The following is a 14,900-nucleotide window of genomic DNA, read 5'->3' as shown; positions in this document are numbered from 1 at the left end:
TAGCTGCTAGCATTTGAAAAAAAAAAAAAAAAAGACATTCTTGTTGTGGAGTGAACTTGATGCTCCGTGTCAGACAAGCAACATCATTTGAAATATTAAATTCAGACTTTATTAAGAATATGTACATCTTATCTTAATTTGGCCCCTTACAATCACAATCAGGAAAAAAAAAACCTTTAGTACAAAGATGTTCTGATCAGCCTGGAATATTTGACTGTTAAAGTGCAAAATTTGATACGATCTAAAACTGCTCCTTTAAAATTCACGTATGAAGTGTGCATAGAAACATTTGACAATTATTTATACAATGCAAGCGCTGCTTTTAAAGCCTTACTTTTTCCGCCATCTATGTAAACTTATCACATTGCAATACTTCCCCTCGCTGCCACACACACACTTTAACTTGTAATGCATAAAACGGCACCACACACACACACACACACACCCACACACACAGCTTGTTCAAACACCAGGCCAGAGGTTTTGTGTTCACTTTTCCTTGAGAAACCAAATATGCTGACAAAGTGAACTGAAAGGAAGCAATTAAATGCCTTTTCTTCAAATGAATAAACATTAATTTCTTATCAGGCAAGTCTACGGTTGCCTTTCAGGGAAATCTATTGGATTTAGTAAAATATTTATCAACGCGATAGAAAATGGAGCAGTGCAGCCATGCAAAGGTTTAGTACATATTCTGTCATGGTACATTCATGTTTTTGATGTGAGCCAGGTTTTTATTTACAGTGAATCTCTGATATAAAGCACTTTGATGTAGCTTAGCGGTAGCATCACAGTTTAGCATTGGGTTGTCAGTGCAGTTAGCTTCAAGTGGACCCAGTGGGAGGAAACGTTCAAACATCTGGTCCTACCACGGCTAATCGCTTCACTTAAACCCCTCGCTCTTCCTCATCGTCCTCCTCCTCTTCCTCTACATCCTCATTGTCTTCATCTTCATCCTCATCCTCCTCCCCTTCCTCCTCCTCTCCATCCTCCTCCTCCTCCCCTTCATCGTCCTCCCATAGGTTTATGTGGTCGTCGTGCACTTCTTCTTCCTCTTCGTCGCTCCTCATTTCCTCTTCGCTGCTGTCCTCCAGTTCGTCTTCATCGTCGTCGTCCTCATCCTCGGCCGCCTCTTCCTCGTTGTCCTCGTGTTCCTCCTCCTCCTCGTGGTCAGAAAGACTACCTGAGGGTCGGTCGGGTTCAAAGCAAAGTGATTTTCTACACGTTTGGAATGTATTGAACGTCTAAAAAAATAAAATAAAAACTCACATAAGGAGTTGATGGCAGTGACGATGTGACAAGGTAGATCGTCGAGAAATTTGGTCATTTCCTCCTCCATCCTTATTCCGAGGATCTCCGTGTCCATTTCGACGTACTCGGGGTAGAACATATTTTTCCTTAGCTGTCTACGGCACCTATCATAAAGAAAATAGTTACAGTAAGGAGACATTTCAATGATTCGCAAGTATGAGGTAGAGCCTGTTTAAAGGTGATTTATAGATCTTGTGTAACGTGGTGGCAACAATATACAGACTCATAAACAATTCAAGTCGAACATACACGCCACCATTATCCTGATTAACTTGAGTCCTGTCAGGTTCATAAAGTATTCCTGTTTTGGAGAGGACGTCCGTGGGACTGTGATTCAACTCGAAGTCTAAAGTCTTGTTTAGACCGCAATACAAGTCTGAACCTTTGAGTGTTTTCACACCAGACTCTGTTGGACTGGGGACCAAAGTTGTAACATCTGTTACATTTTCAGCTGGTGTGGGTTCTCTTTCACACTGCAACGTCAAACGAACTAAAGCAATTGAAAATCTTTTTCCTATTCTCGAAACAACACAAACATGTCTAAATACGACACTGAATGCACACATGTGCAGGATATGTCAACACTGAAGAGTTACAATTCTACTGCCTTGGAATTTTGACACGTCCAGAAAATATCCTTGGCAGCCAACAACAGCTAGAGATGAAACTGTAAAAGCTACAGCATCAGATCTGTAGAAAGAGCTGCAGGAGCATAATGACACTATTGAGACTCAAGACAGATACACACTTTTGTAATGGAGATATTAAGTTTCACTGTTTTAATTCAAGATTCCCAAGCTTAACTTGAAATATTGGTCTTTTTATCACTCTTTAATTTTCTTGTAGAGAACTGATTTTTATCTGGAAGATGTTTTAGAAATAAAACATGTTTACTGGTATTTAATGAAGACATCGATAAGTCTACACATTAACTCGTCAACGGCACAAAATGAGTCAAATCAGGTTGTGAAAGGAATAAAGAAAGTGTTTGGAGTGATAGACAAAGTCCATCACTACACTGAATTTATGAAGACCAAAGCTACGACATAGATAGCTCCTTGTATTTAGTTTGAAAGTACAAAAACAATTCCATTGTATGACATCAAACAGATCAAATTAAAGATCCACCAATAAATAATAAAGATGAAATTGGTACTTACTGTTTTCCTGTGGTTTTATATGCCTAAAATCAAGACAAAACATTCAGAAACACAGAACATGAACAAAGTTAGACACAAGTTATGCATATCAACAGAAAATTAATTCAAATGGGTCTCAACTTTTCGTTATAGTTTCTTTTTTTAATTCAAATAAAGATCCCTTTTTTTTCTCCAAGCCAACTGTTTTAACATTAGTACGTTCAAATTTAAAATCATTACCAGCAGGTGTTGCGTTGGAACAAGCTAGGGTACAAAGCGCCATAAGCAGCGATGTCTTTGTGAGAAGTGCTTACCTCCACAAAGCGGAAGGGGTCGCTCTCCTGCACGAGGCTTTCGATGCTGCAGCGCACCTCGTCGAGGCGCACCTGGTCCTGACAGATCCTGGAGATGTTCTTCTGAATGGCCGAGCTGTTGATCTCGCACTGGGTGCGAGTGAATTCTCTCAGTGTGACGATGAAGCGCTGCACTCTGGTCTTCATCTCGTCCTCCAGGAGCGTCAGGCACTGCTCTGCGTCCTCCCTGAACTTCTGGATGAGACACCAGACGGGAAGGACAGAGGTACAAACTCAGTTTCAGAGGAAAAATGTACAAAATACTGTCATTATGGACGTCACTCTGATGTTACAGAACACAAAATTCCATGATAAAAGTTACTAAATCAAGCCCATGTTTGATCTAATTGAAGGTACATCGGAGGCAGAGCTAGACTTTATTTTCTGATGGACAGCATAAAAATAAAAAAAAAATCCGTCATGAACGATTTTTTTTGCATCACATTATAATCATGTTAAAGTCTGTTCACCTGAATTTTTTATGCAGTTTAGTTAATATTCACCTAGTTGAACAGTGAATCCAGGTCCCATCACACATAGGGCAGATAAATGCATCTTTTTCTCCATAGTGACAAAAACCACTGACTGTGACCCCAATCATTTATAATAAATGACTCCACTTAAGGTGAAGTGCTTAAGTGCCTCACCTGTGCCAGTTCAGTCAATCAATTGAATCCTACGTGCTTTTTACCCTGTGCGCGGTCCGGACGTTGCGCTTCTACAGGGATTTATTTTGTGTGGTTTTGCTTCCCCAAAACAGATCTTGCATTTACAGCGTTCCTCCTGAGCGCCGCTCTCCTTCTAGGTGCGAGAGGGTAACATCTTCCAGCTTCATTTGTTAAAACCTTGCAGCGGCAGAGCCGCGTCCTCATTGGTTGTGTAGCAACCAATGAAACTTGCTATTTAACTTCTGCATCTTTATTTCTTCAAGATAAACTGTCAGCTCCTCTGTTTAGAATATAAATGGATTAACACAACCTGGCATTCTCTTTAATGTTTTCTGTTCTGTATGTATTGGAGATGGTTTGGAATGAGCTTCTGAACCAGACGCGCTCCAAAGTGTCCTGTCCATAGCTCCAGAAAAATGCTCACCACAAAAGAGATGCTTGCAGTCTGGCTTTAAAAAAAACAACAAAAAAACAACAACAATAACAAAAACAAAATCATACAATGGGGGAAACCCTGTTATGGCTTAATACGTTTGTGTTTTTACGATCCAAAGCACTTTGTACTGCCTTGTTGCTGAAATGTGCTATAGAAATAAACTTGATTGATTAACTGATATAGGTTAATGGTTTGGCCTGGAGAATTTCTTAATATTAGGAAACCATTTTCTAAAGGTACATTTAAAAGCAGCTATTGATTCTAAATGAACAGATTTCCCAATTTGATGTATATGTTACAACAAATTGAACGCGGCACAGTGAAGTAAAAAAAAAAAAAAGCTTTTATTTTGATGTTTTCAGATGGAAGAATTTTTGTAATGGTTCAGGTAGTTTAACACGGAAAATGTCAAATGTAAGGCGACTTGATTTTGTTTCTGTGACCCAAAGTCATATCAGAGAACATAATCCCAACCCAGGGGTGTCATGAAAACAGCAGTTAAATCCAGCTGAACAGGTCGGATTGTTGCGTTTTACCTTATTTTGTCTCTCCTTCTCTTTCTGCTCCTGCAGCTTCCTCTCTGCCAGGCTGTTCTTCCTCTCCAGCCTGTACAGCTGTTTGTCCATCACGCTCTAGAGGACAGCAACATGGAGGGGTTCAATTCAAGTTATACTGCAGAAATTACTGGCATGTTGTGCAAGCAGCAAGATGACAATACCTACATAAAGAAAATAATAATAATTAGAATTCAATTTGGTCTCTGGAGCTCCTAAAACATTCATGTGACGCAACTAATAAAAAAAAAAATGGTGTCCATAACAAAACTATATTCTGAAATAATAGTACATGTATTCAATGTTTGGAACAAGGCCATGTCTGCAGGTTTTTGGTGGCTTATTAAGCTACATTTTTAAGTGAATTTGTGACATTTCTGCTTCTTGTTGTCTCCACAGCAGTAGACTGGAAGCATCTCCTCTCTATGTGGCATTGTTAATAGGAAACAAAGAACAGGAAGTGGCTTTAACACCCAGAGAAGCCAGACAAAGTCACATGACTGTCCTTTCATTCTCTAACTATACTTATTATTCATTCATGTGGATTCTATACATTTGCCTTGGTTGAAGTAAATCTGAAAGAAAATTGATTCTGGCTGCTTATAAACAGATTTCTAGTTTGTCACAGCTCTTCTATGCATTTTTGTTTTTAATTTCAAAATCTGACACATTTTCCACACTCAGCCTTCTATGTTTTTTCTGGAGATTGTGTAACATCCAGTACATTTGACTTCAAAATTTTAACCTAAAACTGATTAGTAATTGAATCTTATAATTTGAGGCTCCACTAATCAGAAACCAACTAAGTGCAGAAACTGGCTTCCAGTTTTCAGAGAAGATCTAGATCACTCTACTCGTCGTGATGATGGTTCGTCTTCTACACTTGGATTCCTTAAAGCATTGTTATCGTTGGCTTTTCAAAATCAGACAGAATAAGAACCAAAAGTTCCATTATGACTGAATTTAATGTGAAACTTTCCTTCCTTGAAATATTTGAATAAGTCTGAAAGACAATAACTAAAATGTGGTTAAGTAAATTACTCAAACTGAGGCATTTAATCACAAACTAAACAAAGAAAAAGGCACTGAATTTATTGAGCATCAACAGGTTAATGTCCTGTAGAGATAAAGGGGGAAAAAACACACCTAAAAACAAACTAGCTACTTTCCTAGACAATATAAACCTTTACATTAATGTAATCAAATGTTAAAATATGACCAAATGTGACAGACATTGTGTTAGAAGTTTTTTTTTCATATTTTCTACATTTCAGGAAACTCCAGCTGAAAGAGTGAGAGGAGGAAGTGTGCAGCACTAAATAAAACTGATCAGACAGTTTTCCTCATTTTTGGGTGGCTTAGAAACAGCGACTCAGCGCCACTGCACTGCTGGTCACATGTGTAAACCAGCCGATCGGTTTCAGTGGTTAGAGCCGACATAAGTGGTCAATTATTTGATAAATATGTTTAACGGTTTATTTTCTTCTGAAACAAAATCTTAAAGCAGTCAGTAGATTTTAATTCTGACTTTTTGTTATTATTACTGTTGTACTGGAAACAGCATGAAGTGATTGTGGTGGACTTGAAGTCAGCAGAAGGGATAAAACTAGAAGGTTCTGTTGGTACCTTCTGATCCTTCATGGTGTTCTTCAGGGTCTTGATGGTGTGTCCTGAGTGTCCTCCCTCTATGGTGCAGGCGTTGCAAACACACATCTTGTCATCCATGCAATAATATCTGGAGAATGACAGGAAATAAAATATATATAATCTGATTACTGTGAGGGGAGAAGCAACATTTCTGTAGAAAAGCTGAGGAAATAAGGAGGAAAAACAGAGTTGGGGAAGAAAATGTGACATTTCTTTCTCGTCATTAAAAAAAATATTTCCTTAAATTGAAAAACGTATATACAGAAATTTCAAGAGAAATCTTTGAACACCACGTTTTAACTTCACAATATCCGACTACAGTTTCCAAACAAATGTTAATTTCACAAAAGCAAACAATTGTGGCAAAAACCTTTGAAATCCATTTCAATCACAACGACCAACAAAACGTGCTGCAATCATAGATGAAACATTAAGAATCGTAACATGTGACAGTATTATTCTGATGCTTATGTGAAACTATGCCATTATTGAACCATTAGTAACTTTCTTGAGACCGGAAAACATGAAATCCTTCTGATTCCGTTTCGCAGTAGATATGTTTGCTGTGATTGTAAAAGTGAGAATTTGCAGCAGGTTGTCTGTTTACTTGTCAGAAGACCTGTGGGTTTAGGTGCGACAGTAACACAAAACAACTTTGTTCTGGACACCGCCCGGCACTCTGAGAAAGCGTTTTCTCAAATAACAACATGGCACCAACCATGACATTACAGATGATCCGCTGTTTAACAGAAAACTCAACTTTAAAAATGAGAATATCAGCAAATGCTTCACAAACGCGCCGAACTCAATCCTCATCTGGTTGAACCCACTTCATATTGAATTATCCATTGAACTGAAGGTCATGTCCAATATCATCATTTATCTACTGCCGCCAAACTAAATATTGAAAACCTGAAACATACAAGTAGTTTCCCATGGTTACATAAGACGTAACCATGGGAAACGGCTCATATGTTGGAGAACGTTCCTCCTAAGGAATGTGTTAAAATTAGAGCTGGGTGATATGGCTCAAAAATAAAATCTACAATTTTTTTCCTCATACTGATTCACCTTCTTTGCTAAAAAAAAACAAAACAAAAACAACAGAAGAATGTCTGAAAATTACGAGAAAAGTGCTTGGATAACTATTTTTTTGTGTTGAGTTCTCATAAAATTACTTCTCGATTCTCGTAAATGTTAAGACTTTAATCTTGTATTATTTCAACTGTATTTTATTGTAACATTGACTATTCTAGGGGGGAAAAAAAAGTTAGAGTAAGCCTTATATTCCAAATAAATGGAAGCTGTATAACACGTTCGTCAAACAAGATGGTGATGTGGATGTCACTGAGAAGTATGAAAATACTAGGAAACCATTTGTGGTAAAAAAAAAAAAATTCTACAAAAAAGAAATATTCAAAACACCCAAAATTCAATTCATGGATAAAATCCAGTGTTTTCCCCAAGTGTATTATAAGCCTGGCGGGCCACCAGGCTTTGCTTGCCCCACCCCCAGACTAAGCATTGTTTGTTTGTGACAGTCACATAAAAAACCTTACTTAAACATAAAGATGGACTAAGCTAGGTTTATGGTTGACACATTGAACTGAGTGTGGGGGGTCCACAGCAACTGCGCTGTTCCTGCACCTTGCAAGCCGTCATTTCTAAATTATACATGTTCGTGAAATCAATTTATTGCCCAGCTCTACTTCAAATACACTCTTTTCGTTTTATGATTAGAAGGGAATGGATTACAGTTTTTTTGCAGTTTCATTCTAAAATTAAGAACTTAAAAAAAGAAGAAGAGAGCACTGACTGTAACATCCGACTCCTACCTGTAGACTTCGTCGTGATCCAGGCACTTCCTCTTCCAGAAGTCCAGCATTGGGTCTGCGAGAACATGCTCCCGGAACGCCGGCAGCTCCAGGTGCGGCTTCAGGTGCTCCTGGCACATGGACACCTCGCACTTCAGGCACGTCTTGACCGCCAGCGTTGACGAAGCGGAGTCCTGCTTGTCTTTGCCTTCCTGAGAAAGACCAGCACTAGTAGAGGACTTGTCCCCAAAGGAGCTGAATCCTGAGGCGCCGGCGGCTGCTGCGGGGCAGTAGTCGCACTGAACGGCGAAGATGGTCTTGGCTAGCTGTGCTGCGGAGAACGAAAGCGGTTCCTGGGACTTTAAAGCGGAGGAGGCCGCTGCCATGGCCCTCCGCCTGCGGAGGTAGTCGTCGGCGATGTTGGCTAGCTTGAAGTTTTTCTGGAAGTTGGTGCCGCACTGGTGGTTTTCCCGGCACTCCGGACAGCGGACGCGGCCTCGCTCCGCCTGCCGCCTCAGCCGGTCGAGGCAGATCTTGCAGAAGTTGTGTCCGCAAGGGAGCAGGCGCGGGTCCCGGTATACTTCGAGGCACACCGGGCAGGTGAGCTCGTCCTGCAGGACGCTGCACTGCTCCGAGTCGGCGGAGGCCATGGCGTTTTTCAGGCAGCGGACCCCCCGAGGAGAGACCTGCAGGCAGAAGAAGGAGTAGGATGAGGGAAGGGTTCAAAGAAAGATTCAGAAGACGTGGAAAGAGGAATTCAGATCATGGAGACCATGGATTGCAATGACCTACTCTGATTACAGATTCTTCAAAAGGCATCGACATTTTTTAACCTTTTACTCTGATTTTTTCTTTTTAAGATTTCCCTCAAGATATCGTCAACTCCACCATCTCTCTGCTCTGCTCCTTTAAAAAGGAGCGGCAAAAGCAAATAACTCTTTGAGGATACTTAGACGAGACCTTTAAGTTTCCGTACGGGATAAACAAAGTATTGTTGAACTGAAAGTTATTAAACACCTCCCTCGTCTTGCTTTAGCGAGTTTCTGTTGATTTCTCAATGCCTTCCAAACTCCAAGAACTTTCATAGCAAGGAAAAACAATCCAACTACACGTAGTTTCCAAGACCACCTGCTGATTCTACTGTAAATAAAGTGAGTACATTTTGGTCATGTGGGTTGGTGATTTAATGGTATTAAAACAACATTTAACTCCAGTCAGAGAGTCTGCAGCAGCCATTTTGCTTGATTCGGAGTCGGTGTTTCAGGATTTCCTGTTGATATTACAAACAATCCCAGGATTTCTCTTCTATCATTTTTTTTTTCTTATCCCTGCTGATGACAGAGCCTTGGTTTCATCTTAAACTTTCGGGCCACTGAAACGGTGTTTAATGTCCACCTGCACCTGAAAATCAGCCACACACTTTCTTTTTAAGCATTCATCCACCACTTTGTGGATAACGATACATTTTAACCACCAGGAGATAAACCATGAAGTGACCGAGATCAAATGGGATTTAAAAATGTAATAAACTTTTTAAAAATAATAATAATTTAGGTTAATAACTTGTTTGCACAATTAAACAAACGTAGTGGTTCAACCAAAAGTGATGAACAAAAAGACCTTATGATTTCCCTTGACTTAAAATAAATGGATTTAATCATAAATCTGAGTTTAACCTGAAGTTTTAGTTGTTCATCCAATAAAAAAAAAAAATAGAATTTTCACTTTCTTTGGGAAAAAAAAAGGAGAAAAATTAAAAAACACATATGATCAAATAAATCCTGTTTTTAAGCTTTATTTTGCCGTCAGCTGAGATGGCTTTAGTGTAAACAGCCGCCGCCATGCCTGAAGTATGACCTGGAGATAAGCTGGGACCTGCTGGTTGTTTTTCACTCTAGCTAAAAACTGATTGCTGTTCTCTGGCATATTTCTACATTAGTTGGTGATTCTCCACCTGGCGACGCAGGCCATGGCGTTATTTAGTCGAAACCAACCCGTTAAAACCTGTCAGATTTGAGTCGTAACGACCCTGTTGGAGTCAACCGATAATTAGCCAACTCTCTGCACCTGCTCCACTAATCCTCCATTAGTGCCGCTGTTGAGACCCGAGATAAGCTAAAGCGAAACAAGTCAAAAACAAGCATTCCCGGCTTCATACCTCTACAGTGTAGGCTGTTTAAGCAGCCTGGCGTCCAAGCAAAGCTGAACTCCCGGTTTCCAGAGCGATAAATGTCTGTTTCTCGGCAAGGCTAACGTCTGAAATCCGAAAGCCGCGGTTCACCTGTCGTGCTGTGGCTAACACGTCAACGCCAAAACTCGATTCTTCCCCCTTTCCTCTCACAGAAAGTCTCCAAAACACTACAGTATTATCCCAGTAAAAGCTCCGGCCACTGGATGGTCAGCTTTCCCATCTGGAGTTTTCGGTATTTAACGGGAAACGGCGAGTCCACGCGCACACCTGCACACGGACAAACGGACGGACGTCGAACTGAAACTAAAGCAGAGAACAGGGTGATGCGGGGAAAAGGACGCATTCAGTGTCCCTCGGAAATCTAAACAACAAACCGTCAGTTGATTCGTTTTTACCATTTTTTTTTTCCAGAAATCTAAATAGGTAGGTCGTTTTAACTTTTTAAAACTTTGTAATAATAATCAGAATCAAATGACTTCGTATGTTTTGTTGAACAAGTTCAGTGTTGAGGTTTTTTTTTTTCCAACTGTAAAATTTGCGTGTCATATTTTTTTCCCCCTTAAGCAAGTGTTTTAACAGACTGATAATGGTAAGAAAACAGTAGAACATATGACTAAAGAAGTTTTTTTTGAATTCAAAAGAACCTGTGTAGTTATACTTTACTTCGTTTGGATCAAATATAGCGTAATTTCCAACGGTCACAAAATGTGCCTGGTACTCAAGGTACAAAAAAGCTTTTATATTGTTTCATTTCTCAGAGTCTGTCCTGCATGTTTTAACAAATCAGGATCAAATGATGGCTCATTAGAAGGCCTAAGAACATTGACATAAGGTTGTTACTAAATCATGCAGGACGCAGGTAACTATCTGTGCTACTCAGAACACCGACTTTGGACACCACTAGTCTACCATCTAATTTGTACTTTAATGGAGTGGTTCAAAAGATTGGTCCAAGCAAGTGAAAGTAACAAATGCACACTAACAAGGGTTGTCACAATCGCAAAATGTCAGCTCGACACTGAATGGCATTTTCTTCGCCTTAGTAAATTTCAAAGAAGAAGAAAATTTTCACATCATTTTTGACGGGGCTATCCAAGAAACCAATGAAATTTCATTTTAAACCACCACGCAGACTGGCTTAAAACAAAACACCAGCAATTCACATCTAGAACATGCGAGCAGAAACTGAAACGGCATCTTCAGGGAAACGTTTGGATTGACAAATGTTGAAATGAATGCAGTGATTCACGTACTTCAGAACTCCATAAGAGACCTTAACAGCCCCATTAGTGTTTTTATTCAGATTAGTGTTTTATTCAGACTAGGAGAAGTTCTTACAAGGCAATTAAAGTTTGTACTCAGCAAAAAATTGCATTACTTCAACCCATTTTTGCTCAAAGAGTAGTCATTCAAATTTAAAAAAAATAAATAAATAAAATTAGGATAGCAAAGAGGAGAAAGGCACGCTTGATTTTTCCCACACTTCATTTTCCTTTTAAATGCTTATTCAAAGCTACAACATACAATAATGCTGATTCTCATTGTAATGTCAGAGTGTGCAACATCATCACTTAAAAGTAATATTTGGTTGTGATGTTGCAATTCAAGTGTCATGGAGTTACTGGATGACCAGTTGGACTGACCTCTCCTCCCCCAACTACTAGTTGTGTCCTTATTGGCAGAGATGTTCAAGTTCACAGAAAGTAGTGGGGACATTTTTGCAAAAGTCAGAAAAATGTGGGTTAAATGAGGTCAAAGTTTTTAGTAATAGTATTACAATTATATATGTTCTTGATATTCTGAGGTAATATTTCTGTAATAGTGTAAACAAGCATCTGTTCTATGCAGATCTAATCAGCAGCAGTTTTACTGAGGCTCTGCGTGTCTGGAAGTTTTGGTGATAAACCACAGTTAGGAGGGAGGATCTCTCTGACATATTTAAAACTCTAGTCGTTATGGTAACCTTACTGACCTGACCTTTGTTAAGACCTCGTAGACCACACTGTTGCCAAGTTTGTAGTGCTAATCAGCTAGCTTAAACCATCCTTCGACTTTTTCCAAAATGACTCAAAACAGCCATTATCACATTTTACCTATTCCACTAAAAAATCTATTTTTCTTGAGATATTTGTCTTGCACTGAGGTTTCAACCCAGCCGCAGCATGTTTGACTGTCCGCCATTGAACAAGTGGGCTGTTGCAAGAAAAAGGAAGGCGTCAAGTGTCCGGAGTGTTATTCTGTGAAATGGTTTGAGCTGTTTTTATCTCCCTCAAGTCGACAGTTTCTGTAAACTCTAAGGCAAAAGCTGTGTCGACAGTACTGCATTACACTAAAAAAATATCGAAAGTGTCAACAAGCGCGACACAAATGAAGCTCTTCACAGAGAGGCCAGCCACTCCTCTGGGCCCTTTCCATTGGCTGCCACAGGACAATAGCTCAGCCTCTTCCCATTGGCAGCTCTTGTGACCCTGTATCCCAAATTTTCCGTTTCCCACAGCTTGTGCAAGATTTGAAACAAACAGCTCTCTGTTTTGGAGTACACCTAGTTTTCGGTGGAACCTCCACCTGCTGTTGATCCAAAAAAAATACCTTTTTAAAGTGCAACTATGAAGAAAAGTGTACAATAACAAACCTTTTTTTTTTTTTGAGTCAGCCATCTTCTATGGCATTGGTCTGCAACCTAAATCAATCGATCAATCAATTTTATTTATAAAGCACCCTTCATACTGACAGCAGCTCAAAGTGCTATACAAATCAATAATAAAAAAAAAAATAATAATAATAATTACCCACCCCAACCCCACATGGAAAAATACACAACTGCATGGAAAATGCACAAACTAAGCAGAAATGACTCAATTAAGGAGATAAAAAAGATGGGTCTTGCTCTTAAACACGACCATTTTGCTCAGGACAGCCAAATTAAACTCGTTTCTGAGCCGCAAAGGTCACATGACTTTTGAAATCTCTTATTTTTAGGATGCAAAGTGGAGGTAAACATAAAAGAATATGTTTTTTTTTTTTTAAAGCACATAGATTCCATCTTAATGACGAGGAAAATATATCTGGAACATATTACTTTTAGTGTCAATATCTGCAAATGCTGCTAGAAAAAAAAAAAAAAGAATTGGACAAAACTGTTAAAAACATTTATGTTTAATTCCATCTGTACTTGAAAAGCTTTAACTGGTTCCTTTTAATTTTCGGGCAAAGCTGTTGGCAGCAATTGTAGAAGAGCCACAAGTTGCAGAGCTATATGAGGGGAAGGGGTTGGATGTGCTCACTAGGAAGGCAAGTAGTGTCCGGTGGGAATCTCAGAGTTTGGAAAAGCCGGTTCACGCCTAACTCCGTTGGCAAAACGTATCGTTTAAAAAAGACCACACACTCACACAATTTTCACTAAGCGAAAAAGTGAAACAACCGACGACTGTTCCAAAGACATTTTCCCAGAAACTTCGGCTAATGCTTTTGAGAGAAACGCAAAAAGAAGTATGATTTTTTTTTGGGTGAAAATTACCCCAAAAAAAAAAAAAACTACTCACTGCTCAGTCCATTTTTAGCAACATGAAATAAAGTTTCACAATGTACACCAAAAACTAACTTGTGTTAAAGTCTCCCAAGCTATTTAAATTCCTGTCAAAACTATATAATCAATAAATGAAGGACTGTATTAGTGGATTTTATTACATATTATTTTCTTATTATTTGGTGGAAGCTTTACATAAGCCCATTGGGCGTTGGCATCTTCCTGCATTGTTTTTTTCTTTTTTCTTCATAAAATTAAAAACTAAAAACTGCAGCTTTCCCATTCATTTCCAATCCACCAGCAACTTCTGTCTAGAGTCCATGGAATAGTCGTTCAAAATACCAATAAAACAAATTACATGGTTTATGACAAACTAGAACTGGAACTTTTATGTCTTTTTCTCTGACCGTTCCCCGCCGTGTTCCTTGGGATTCATGAAGATCTTTGGTCTCTCCATTCTCTGAAAATCCTCTGATTCAGTTATGAAACAAATGGATTGATGCTGACATTACAGACAATACAACTATTTCCATATAAAATGGCCTCAATTTGTTTCAACTAGATGTGATTATTTGGTGTCAGAGCCAAGGGACCAGGATCACCTGAAACTAAAAAAGTAAGAGCAAAAAAAAATAACCATGAACTAAAATGTATTTATTCTACAGAAAGAATAAATCAGTCACCCCAACACTGTATAACTGAGGAGGCTGGTTGGGCAGTGTGGTAGATTTCTCAAACACTGGCATCATCATCACTCCAAAGATGAAGGAAAACTCTGTGATGTCACAATCAATCAATCAATCAATCAACTTTTATTTGTATAGCACATTTCAGCAGCAAGGCATTTCAAAGTGCTTTACATCATTACAAACACAGAAACACAAAGCAACATAGAATCAATCATTAAGTCAAGTTCCAGCAATAAATTTGTAATTGATTACATTTCAAATACAATCCTAAACAGGTGGGTTTTTAGTTGACATTTAAAGGAAGTCAGTGTTTCAGCTGTTTTACAGTTTTCTGGAAGTTTGTTCCAGATTTGTGGTGCATAGAAGCTGAAAGCTGCTTCTCCTCGTTTGGTTCTGGTTCTGGGGATGCAGAGCAGAACCAGAACCGGAAGACCTGAGAGGTTCTGGAAGGTTGATACAACAACAGCAGATCTTTAATGTATTGTGGTGCTAAGCCGTTCAGTGATTTATAAACTAACAACAGTATTTTAAAGTCTATTCTTTGAGCTACAGGGAGCCAGTGGAGGGACTTT

At 39.1% G+C, this 14,900-nt stretch overlaps 1 protein-coding gene across 2 annotated transcripts; it reads right to left on the bottom strand.

Annotated features, from left to right (window-relative positions):
* Nucleotides 1-86: 86 nt before the first annotated feature.
* LOC116733370 (E3 ubiquitin/ISG15 ligase TRIM25) lies at nucleotides 87-10,432 on the bottom strand. Of its 2 annotated transcripts, none has more exons than XM_032584193.1 (8): nucleotides 10,081-10,432; nucleotides 7,944-8,608; nucleotides 6,088-6,196; nucleotides 4,444-4,539; nucleotides 2,765-2,998; nucleotides 2,472-2,494; nucleotides 1,270-1,415; nucleotides 87-1,183 (listed from the first exon to the last, which is right to left on the bottom strand). In XM_032584193.1, exons 2-8 carry the CDS (start codon nucleotides 8,570-8,572, stop codon nucleotides 888-890), a joined length of 1,533 nt encoding a protein of 510 aa, XP_032440084.1. In that variant the 5' UTR covers nucleotides 8,573-8,608; nucleotides 10,081-10,432; the 3' UTR covers nucleotides 87-887. The 2 variants fall into 2 exon arrangements, with proteins under 2 accessions (XP_032440084.1, XP_032440085.1); XM_032584194.1 differs by having other exon boundaries at nucleotides 10,204-10,432.
* Between the last annotated feature and the right edge of the window lie 4,468 nt (nucleotides 10,433-14,900).

Source organism: Xiphophorus hellerii, chromosome 14 (assembly GCF_003331165.1).
Source record: "Xiphophorus hellerii strain 12219 chromosome 14, Xiphophorus_hellerii-4.1, whole genome shotgun sequence".
NCBI classification, from domain to species: domain Eukaryota; kingdom Metazoa; phylum Chordata; class Actinopteri; order Cyprinodontiformes; family Poeciliidae; genus Xiphophorus; species Xiphophorus hellerii.
The sequence above is the reverse complement of the archived record's forward strand: the minus strand, read 5'-3'. Positions and strand labels throughout refer to the sequence as shown.

Bases quoted from the DNA above. Each gene is read 5' to 3' on its own strand.
- LOC116733370 (XM_032584193.1), bottom strand. From the start codon at position 8,572: ATGGCCTCCGCCGACTCGGAGCAGTGCAGCGTCCTGCAGGACGAGCTC. The intron at 6,197-7,943 runs GTAGGAGTCGGA...GTCATTCTCCAG, and splicing joins GATCACGACGAAGTCTACAG to ATATTATTGCATGGATGACA. The intron at 1,184-1,269 runs GTGAGTTTTTAT...ACCGACCCTCAG, and splicing joins CACTGCCATCAACTCCTTAT to GTAGTCTTTCTGACCACGAG.